The 10,669-nt window shown below is 36.3% G+C and overlaps 1 protein-coding gene across 1 annotated transcript; it reads left to right on the forward strand.

The window, feature by feature from the left end:
- Positions 1-2,365: 2,365 nt before the first annotated feature.
- On the forward strand, positions 2,366-10,669 carry LOC122072671 (putative disease resistance protein At5g47280). The gene is made up of 5 exons (XM_042637055.1): positions 2,366-3,296; positions 5,950-6,353; positions 6,607-6,956; positions 9,364-9,551; positions 9,640-10,669. Exons 1-5 carry the CDS (start codon positions 2,696-2,698, stop codon positions 10,488-10,490), a joined length of 2,394 nt encoding a protein of 797 aa, XP_042492989.1. The 5' UTR covers positions 2,366-2,695; the 3' UTR covers positions 10,491-10,669.

A 10,669-nucleotide genomic window follows, 5' to 3' on the forward strand; every position in this document is an offset into this window, starting at 1 on the left:
TCACCGTTTCTTTGATTGACTTCTCTTTGTCTTAGAAATAAAGGATAAACATTTGGAAAAGCCCCCACAAATAATGTGGTAGGCATTCCCACCCTTAAGTGGTCTAAGAAACCGCGTTTGCAATTGCGTATTTGATGCCATCAAGCTAGCTAGGAAGTAGGAACTAAGACCCTTGACTAGTCTACGTGTCAATTTCTAAACGATGTTAAACACCTTCTTCTTCTTCTTTTCTCCCTCTCTATCTCTCTCTCTCCCTCTCTCCCTCTCTCCCTCTCTAGTAACAACAAAAAATATATTTATATAATTACTATAAAGAGAGAATGCCAAATGATATTTTACCTTCATTATAGACACATGTTCATTAAAATGTTTCAGAATTTCCTCTGAAATAGGTGAAATAGTTCCTCAATTATTTCAGAATTTTTATCGATAATGATTTCAATTTAATAGAAATGAAGTGCAAAAATCTTACCAAACACTTTTCAAAAATTGAAATCACACAAAAGAGTACCTACATCTGGCAAGAAGAAACCAGCATTCAGGGCCTCAGGCCACCCACAAAGTTCGTGTTGCTTTTCTAATGGATGACGAGGAAAAAAATTTACTTTACAAATATATCCTTCATATCAAGGTCATTTGAAGTCTCATGTGAAGATATAAATAATAATAAAATGAATTTTTTTTTTTTTAGCACAAAAGTATCCACAAGATGGCAAATTGGATTTTTTTTTTTTTTTTGGTAAATAAATTTCTATTCATAGAAACGACCAAAGGTCATAATTGCTGAATTACAAGATTCCATTAATTACGGGGTGGAAATAGGCCAAACTATCTCGCTCAGCATAGCCATGGCCCTTCTGGCTAAGGAGATAGTTACATAATTGATCACCTTAGGAATAAAATGGAAGCTACAATCTGAAAAATATGATGAAATATGAATTATGTCCTCCAGCACATGCTGAACAAATAGAACCCCCTACCCCCTACCCCCTACCCCCTTTCCAGTGATACATGTGCATGGCTCTTTAAAATCCGATTTCACAAGAATGCGATCAAATGACTTAGAGATTGTTTCTAACAACCCACTTCGCACTACCAATGCTTCTTCCCCCAAGAGGCTAGAAGGGAAGTCAAGGGTTAGAAAATCGCAACACAAACAAGTCCTTGATGGTCTCTAATAATGATGCTGATACCTCCATGATTATCCTCCTCCTTTGAAGCCACATTTGTATTTATTTTATGAAATTGGATTGGTGGAGCAATCCACATCCTAATGACAATTCCAAAAGATTATGTAGTACGAGCTTGATCGCCCTATTATTGCCCTCATGAACTTGATAGAGAATGATGTAGGCTTTTTAAGCAGTTAGATTGAAATCCTTTGTAGTGCAAATCCAATGATCAAAAATATTTTAGATTACGCTTTTGACTCCTTGGGCTGTGTGAGTGTTTTTGATAGTTGAATGATGTGCTACATGCCTATGTGCTATAAAGGAGCCCCATCCGTTAGAATTAGATCGAATGGTGTCAAATCCTCTGGGAGAAGAGATCATTCCTTGCCCTCCAAAGGTACATGTAAGAAAGCCACATAAGCTAAGAGTGTCAAAATATAACCGAAACTGTTTATCAAAACGGAAACTAATCGGATATAATCGAATCAAACTGCACCGTAGTAAATTGATCCGATTTTGGTATTATAGGCCATAATTCTGATTTGATTTGGTTCAGAACCGGAAAATCGATGATTAACCGGCACCTAGTATTAAGATTTAAAAGTGTTTGAATTTCAATGGGTCTCTACGAAAAAGGGGGGGGGAAAGCAAAGTACTAACGGAGAAGGGAGTTTCACTTTTACACAATTACACTTTTTGATTTCCTAATTTATAGAATTATACTTAATTAATTATCATATGTATAGTCTTTTACATAGAAAGTATACTGTCTTGAGTCTTGGCTCTTTAGGAGATTTAGTATATTTATGATTAATACTAGCTGTAGGATGCAAACCATTTTCTAAAATGACACTATTAACTGCATGTAAATCGTTTGTGAGCCTAATTACAAACCGATTAAAAATCATTAAGACTGAAACTAGATGAAAATGATTCTGATTTTACATTCTTCTTGTCCGATGTAGTTTTAGTTTTACTGTATCAAATCATAAATTGAATCAAAACCAAATCAAATAGCCAAAATTGCACCGTTTGACACCCCTAACAGAAGCCAAGGAATTTTCTTCTCTGCTTCTTCCCAATACGGTTTGAAAAAAATCGGACTCTTGAATCCAAGAATGAATGTTACCCTTATTATAACAAAAAAAAGTGTAATCATTTTAAAACAATTTTTGTTGGAGAAAGTTTCCCAACGAAAACGACAATGGAATTAAAATTTACAATGAAGGTCGACGCAGCTATGCTCTCTCTCTCTCTGCAAACCTGCCCAGTTATCACCTGGGCAGTTTCTCAGAAAGTCTGGGTAAACCATACTAGCCAAAAAATTGATCTTTGCAAGTTACAGCAGATGCAGGGAAGGTTGCTACATGGATTAAAGAAACATAAGCTCAGGATAATTACTCTGGAGCTTCCTCGTCTTTCCCTCTCGAAGATCTACCATGAAGTTAAATTGAAAGAGAATAAATTCGAATTTTGGGGATTCTTGAAAATCAAAGCTTTACAGAGGCAGAGAAGGAGAGAAGATGGAATTTTTGGGAGGACTTCTTCTGGGTCCAGTAGCGCAAGAATTACTGAATTTGATTTTAGAAACCAAAGGTAGGGTTCATCATTTCAAAGATCATCTGGGGCAACTCCAATCCACTCTCCAAACCATCATTCCTACGATCGAAGAAGGCGATCGTTTAAATGCTCAGTTAACAGATCAGCGTCCAAGAACCCATATCGAGAAATTAAAGATAGAGTTGGAGAAAGGGAAGGAACTTATGTGGAATTGTTTGAATATCCCATTCTGGAACGTCTTCAACAAGTCCAGATACTCCCAACAAATCGTCGAACTGAATAGAAATTTGCGTGATTGTTTCGATATGGGAGTTTTGGCAGATACGTGGCTTCTCAGTCAACAGATCTTTGCTGATCTCAGAGAAGGGAGAAATTTTAGTCTGAGACCAGAGGTTTCATGCTCTGCTCCGGTCCCAGACAAGACCTTTGGAATGGATTTGCCTCTGATGGAACTGAAGAAGCTATTGTTTGGAGAGGATGTGAGGGTTCTTGGGCTGTGTGGTCCTCCAGGTTGTGGGAAGACAACTTTAGCTGCCATGCTTTGCCGAGATAAAGATGTGGAAGGTATGAAATTTTCATTACCCTCTACTCCTTTTTTTGAGTCCACATCTTGTGCAGCGAGCGGTGAGGTGCGGTAAATATAGGACGGCTGAGAGCATCTGGGCATGCGCCCCAAAGGGCTGCCAGCCACCTGATGCTCACTGCACCGGTGCAGATGCTACAGACGATTTCCACACCTTTTTCTTGTTAGTGTGTAATATTTGATTTTATTTTTATGCATTTTGAAGTTTAGCATAACTGAAACCATTTGATTTGATTGCACAAATTGCAAACTAGAGTGAGAAACATGGATGAAGGGAACAACATTATTGTAAGGATCTTTGTTCACATTCCAAATTTCAGACCCATCCAAGTTTGCAAAGTGGTAAAACAAAAAGTGAAAAAAATCTAGGACATCCAAGAGTAGCTAGTAGGGGTGTCAATTCTTAAACCGAACCGGTAAAACCGGCCGGACCGAACCGGTAAAACCGGCCGGACCGAACCGATAACAACACGGACTGAACCGAACTGAAGCCTTATTGGGTTGGTTCGGTTTGGAGTATTGCAATCCCAAAACCAAACCGAACCGCACCGGAAACTGGATGAACCCGAAACCAAACCGAAACCGGCTCAAAACCCGGACCGAAACTGAAACCAAACAGGTAAGAAACCGAAACACTCCAAAATTCATTAAAAAAATCAAAATTTGCATAGTTTTGTAAACATTTGTATGGAAAGTCGAATCCAAACTGGACCAAAAACCAAAACCAACCCGGTTACAAATCGATTTAAGACACCGAAGACAAACCGAAACCGGATCCGGTTTCGGTTTCGGTTTCGGTTTCAACTTTCCCACACCGAAACAGACTCAACCCGGACCGAAACCGAGCCGGACCGACTGATTGACACCCCTACTAGCTAGGGGTGCAAGTTTGACCTGGCCAACCTGAGCACGCCAAAGCCTGCTCTGAGTCCGATAGGACCTCGAGTAGGCTTTTCAGGGCATGGGCTGGGCTAGAATTTAGATTTCTAGGCCGGTCTTTCCTGAGGCCTCGAGTTGAACTTGACTCGGTCAGCCCTGTCTATATAAATATATAATATACAATTATACATAACTATGTCATACATACGGATTAAAACAAGGCTACCCCGGACTTGCCTAACTATGAAAAGACAAAAATGAGTGCTACCGGGTTCATTCAGGGTCGGGTTGGGCCGGGCTGGACCTAGGCTGGGTTTTCTAGTTGCACCCCTATCTAAGAGGGTGCAGGGGACTACAAATGGGGTGCATGGACGTACACTAAAGGATATGGCATCAGATGGGAGGGTACATGATTGAATTTCATGCTAAAATTTGACATTTGCCAACGAATACCATTTCTTGTAATCTAATGGTCAGATTTACCACATCACTCTTCCATGTGGCAAAACAGATGTGCTTGCCTACACAGATTGTCTTGGTTGGTTGCTGTATAGAGAACCTTTTACCTTTCTCTATATGTAATAGTTTTTCTAGGAGGGCTCATTTGAAGAGGTTATTCAGACGACCACCTATTTCTACGACGTGGAAGTTATCTGCAATCTTGATGTTAAATATGTAGGGACCAGCCTGCACTAGCCATGGGTCATATTTCAGAGTTAAATTTAATCAAATACCCCATGTATGTCAATGCATCCCTGTTTTGTCAGCCGCCCATTTTTCCTATTCACCATCTGTGTAGTCCTGAATTCTTCAATCCATTGTTTTGTCACTTGGTAAACTCTAATTTGGCCGCCGATTGACATGGGAGCAAGGGATCCTAAGATCCACTTGTTCACAAAGTTACAACCCAATCTGACATGCCATGTGGTAGAAATATGGCCCCATCTAGAGAGTTTTGATACCTCTTCAAAGTGAAATTATAAGTTCTACTCAACAAAGTTAAAATTACTTATAACTTATTCCAATAATCTGTCTGTTGTTTCAATTGCTTAAAGACTTTACCTTAAATAACCAATTTGTCTCCAGAAGTTGTCAAAAGAAATCTTCCATATTTTACTATGTTCCGGATAATATGGTGAATAAAAAATTATTGATCATGATAGAAAACTAACACTGTTAAATTCGACAACAACAAAGCCTTATCCCAACTTTAATGGGTCGACTATATGGATCAAAAAAAAAAAACACAATTGTAACGAGGTAGAACACAGCTAGATGGGGTCTGCTACCCGGATCCTGGCCCTCCAAGTAATTTAACACTTTTAAATTCATAACATCAAAAATAAATTCATTGATTAACAGAAAGTAAATTCTTGTTAATTATGTCCAAATAATAAGAAGAAGGTACCTATTTTAGGATACAACAACAGAAAACCTAGCAACATACCAAGTCAAGCAAACAAGCAAAGAGACTGAACACCTTCTGCTGAAAAACATTCTCATTCCACCTCAGATTTGTGATAAACTGGATCTCTTGTTCAATAAATGAGCTCCCTTAATTACTTGGATACATCACTATCTTGTTCAAATTACTTTTTACTTCTTTGTCTTGTAAAAATAACTATATGTTTATGTTAATTACAAGCTCAACATATATTATACCCTCCTGATTACTATAGACTTTTCTTCTTTTACACAAGGAACTAATTGTAACTTGCTGCTTATGGCAATTGTCTCAACACCCTGGTTTGACAGATAGTTTCGAGAACATATTCTTCCTTAGAGTTTCAAGCACACCTAACTTGAAGGGGATAGTAGAGAGATTGTTTCAACAGATGATGATGAATAGAACACCTACATTCCTAGATGATGAAGATGCTGTAATGCAGCTGGGAAACCTTCTGGAGAGGGAACCAAATACCACATTGTTAGTTCTGGATGATGTTTGGGATGACTCACTTGTTCAGAAATTTGTCTTCAAGATAGAAAAATATAAGATCCTGGTTACTTCAAGAACTAAATGTCCAACATTTGATGATATATATTCTTTGAAAATGCTTACTGAACCAGATGCCATGGCACTCTTTCGTCACTCAGCACTATTTCCTCAGAATGGGAATGGGAACTATGAGGAGCCTGATTGGGATCTTCTAAACAAGGTGCTTCATCTACCTGCTATCTATACATACAATGTTTGCATTACATCATGTAAAAGGATATTTAGATATTCAGCACGGGATGTGTTGGGAGTTTAGTCCCACATTGGCAACTACTTAGCCTTCAACCCCCCTTATACACCCCCTGAGTCTCTCCTCCTACAAGTTCAAGCTTTTGGGATGGTTATGCTGTTATTGTGCTCTCCATGCTTCTTCCCAAACTACAACTGATTGTGATTGAAATTGTAAAATGTAGATAGTAGATGGTTGCAAGGGACTACCACTTGTTCTTTCGGTGATTGGACACTCATTGCGTAGGCAACCTCCCAGGGTGTGGCAAAGCACTGAGAGGAAGCTGTCAAGTTGCTCCATTTTTGAGTCCCACAGTGTTTTGCTGCATATACTTGGAACAAGCATAGATAATTTGGAGAAGAAGGTTCAAGAATGTTTTATGGACTTGAGTTCCTTTCCTGAAGACCAAAGGATCCCTGCTTCAGCTCTGATAGATATTTGGGTTGAACTCCATGGAATAGATGAAGTTGATGCTTACATCAACCTCCATGAACTTTCCACTAAAAATCTTGTTAGTCTCATTGAAATCTCAAGGTATGCTTTCTCTCTCTCTCTCTGCCAATATTGTTTTTTTTTTTCCTTTGTCACTTCCCATATGACATTTATATTACATCTTAAAGTATCAGTCATTACTCATAGTTATCACAAGGAATGGAATGTGAAAAAACATATCATGGTAATGAAGGGAAATATAATTCAATACTATTATCTACAAATGGAGCCGTGCTATGAGAACTTCTGAATTTTCAACTGAGCTAGCTTTTGTGTAAAACTCTCTTATTTTGTTAAATCCATTATTTTATTAACGGTGAATTACACCAGATATCTTAAATTTAAGATACCTAATGTTGTAAAAGTATGTTTGGTGTATTTAAACTATACACTAAGTGTTAGGAGGCATTAACATATAACAATGAAATAATAAAAATGCCCAAGTTCCTATATCTATAAAAAAGATTCCAGATTAGAAGGATATGGTTTAATATTACGCTTTTGCATTTTCTTTTTGACTTGATTTGGATCATGGTCATGCATGTAGTGTTTTAAATCATGGCAAACATCATGCTACAATTTGATTTATGATTTGAGGGACAATTTCCTAGTTCCACAAGATTACCAAAAAAAAAAATTACAAAACTATTAGGTTTACAAGACAAGTAGGTGTAAAACAAAGTCAAACCTACTTGTTTTGTAATTAATTTCTTATCTCATAGATCTAGAAAATTTCCCTTAAGATTAGACTATCAATAGTTGAAAAAAATATTATAATAGGAAGGATAGGATTTGACCATAATGTTTTTAACATTTTTAAATGTTTGATTTTGATCTTGGCCGATCGATTAACATTATCATGACAGAAACAATGGTATAACCTAATCTAAGATCAGACTATCCAAAATTTCTAAAAGATTATAATTTGAAAGATACAATTTAATCACTATATTTTAGCATTTTTCAATCTTTAATTTATATAATAATTGTTCATTTAGAATTTTAAATCATAACAAATGCAATTATAAAGTTCGATTTATGATAGGATCATTAAAAGCATCCAATCATGTAATTAAATTGTTGATTGTAAGATACAAGATCAAATGTATATAATGATCAAATAATATCGACCTTTGCTGTTGTGTTTTTTTAGTATTAAAAATACTCCATGAACGGTTATAATGTAAATCCTTTTTTTTTTTTTTTTTTTATTAATTATATTCGAATTTTATCCTTCCAAATATAATCATTTAAAATTTATGATGGCCTTTTAACATTATGATTGAATCCTTCCAAATATAATCGTTTAAAATTTATGACAGTTTAATAACATTATGATTGATTGAATCATATTATTCCAATTTTATTCTTTTTTAAGCTATTGTTAGTATGGTCTTAAATCTGATTGTACCATGATGTTTGTTATGATTTAAGATGTTATATGTACAACCATGATCTGAATCAAAAGTTAAAAAATATCTTTAAAAAAAAAAAATTGATGTTAAATCATATCCTCCAATTGAATTTAATAGATATGGGAACTTTGGGCATTTTTATTATTTTATCATCGTATGTTACACCTTTTGAGTGCCAAGTATCCCAAACATATTTCTTAAAACATACGTCAATAGTTTCCTTAAACATTAGGTATCTCATGTAATTTACTATTTTCTTAATAATTTATAATTACATTGTTGCCACTCTGGCTCTGTTTGGTTGCAAAGGAAATCTAAGTACAAAAGTGGAAATCTTTTTTAATCAGTATCTTACATTATAGTGTAACTAACTCCAACACATATCAAATATGGTTATTAAATTTTACTTTACTTACTTTACACTTGTTTACTTGATCATTTTTTATTTGACACGTATATGTACTGGTGCACTATCTTTGTACCTTGCTTTGCTTCAGTTTGCGCATTCCGTTTATTTGTTGAGAGTGTCTTGTGTAGAATCTTGCCATCTGTGTGGGTAGAACCTATCTGGATCTTACATGTCTTTTTTTTTTTTTTTTTTTTTTTTTTTTTTTGCATTATTTGTTTGTGAATCCCTGTTTATGTGTTAGGTGCCCCCCCCCCCCCTTTACCTTAGCCTTAACCTTTAGCTTTTTGTACTTCTTTACTGCATACTTACTTCTATACTGGTGCGTTAGGTAGGCAACCAGAACCTTATTATTATATTCAGTCAATCACCTTTTGCATGGCTCCTTGTATTTTTTTTATTACCTGTCTCTTTCTTTACTTTACAATCAAATTATTTTGATTTGAATAGTAAAATATATTTTATATCTGAAAAAACATATTTACAATTTATGATAAGAATTTTAGGTAGATTATACAATCATGGTTAGAAAACTTTCACTTCTTTTTACATGCAACCAAATGGGAGCCTTTGTGTCCACCTATAAAATCACTTTCTGAGTAGCAGAATTCCCCTTGTAAACAAGCAGAGATGCAGGGGAGATTGATGGTAACATGAATAAGCTATTTGTTACCCAGCATGATCTTCTTAGAGACTTGGCTATCTACCGAAGCCGGCAGCAGAGTACAAGGTTAATCATGGAGAGAACAGAAGACAGCCTTCTTAAGAGAAAGAGGGAACAAGAGTTCAATGCACGCCTTGTCTCTATCCACACAGGTTTCTTTACCTGCATTCTTGTACATAAAGAGATGGTTAACTGTAAGTATCTTTCTCCAATGTTGTCATTTTCTCTAATTGTTTGCAGGTGAAAAGTTCTTGTCAAACTGGTGCAACATGCATCTTCCCGAAGCTGAGGTTTTAATCCTGGATTTCTTTGCAACTAACTACAATTTACCCCCATTCATGGAGGAAATGGAGAAGCTGAAGGTTCTAATTATAGTAAATCATGGACACTACTATACCCAACTGAATTGTTTGACAATACCTAGCTATTTGTCCCATTTAAAGAGAGTAAGGTTGGAAAAGGTTTTGGTCCCTTCCCTCACTGAAATCGCAATGCCATTGAAGAACTTGAAGAAGATATCATTGTTCATGTGTCAATTTGGCCAAGCATTGAGTTCTGAGATCGATTTTCCCTACATGTTTCCAAATCTTGTTGAGATTGATATCGACTATTGCAACGACCTTGTGGAATTGCCTCAAGGGATTTGCAATCTTGTCCACTTACAGAGTCTCAGCATAACTAACTGTCATGAATTATCTGAACTACCTGAGAGAATTGGAAATATGAGAGATTTAACAGTGCTAAGGCTTCATGCTTGTACAAAGTTGTCTGAGCTACCTGATTCTTTAAGAGAACTCCAGGTGCTAAGTTTTCTTGATATATCTGATTGTATCAATGTGGAGCTGCCTGAATGGATTAGTGATCTCCGTAGTTTGAGAAAGCTCAACATGGGAGGGTCCTCAGAACTGAGTGAATTGCCTTGTTCGGCCGTTAGCCTTGTGAATCTAAGGAATGTGATCTGTGATGAAGGGACTGCGAATCTTTGGAATCGTCTCAAATGTCATTTACCTGAGCTGAACATTACAGTGCGTAAAGACGACAACAACTTATTCTGGCTTGGTGATCTCAAGAGCAAACAACTATGTTCTTGAGGGTGGTTACTAATAGAAGCAGTAGTTGTTGACAACTTCAGTACATACCTGTACATTTTCTTTTCAATAGAGATGTGAAAATCATTACTGTATGTTATTGAAAATAGATATATTACTCTTTAGATGCTCTTGATAGAGTTCAATTGATGAGATTAATAATAGCAAGTCTATTGCTGGTA

This window comes from Macadamia integrifolia, chromosome 3 (assembly GCF_013358625.1).
Source record: "Macadamia integrifolia cultivar HAES 741 chromosome 3, SCU_Mint_v3, whole genome shotgun sequence".
Classification (NCBI taxonomy): Eukaryota; Viridiplantae; Streptophyta; class Magnoliopsida; order Proteales; family Proteaceae; genus Macadamia; species Macadamia integrifolia.

What these genes read in the sequence shown, in the direction of transcription:
- LOC122072671 (XM_042637055.1), top strand. Translation starts at nt 2,696, where the DNA reads ATGGAATTTTTGGGAGGACTTCTTCTGGGTCCAGTAGCGCAAGAATTA. An exon ending in CCGAGATAAAGATGTGGAAG is followed by an intron (nt 3,297 to 5,949) that starts GTATGAAATTTT and finishes CTGGTTTGACAG; the next exon opens with ATAGTTTCGAGAACATATTC. An exon ending in AGTCTCATTGAAATCTCAAG is followed by an intron (nt 6,957 to 9,363) that starts GTATGCTTTCTC and finishes GTAAACAAGCAG; the next exon opens with AGATGCAGGGGAGATTGATG.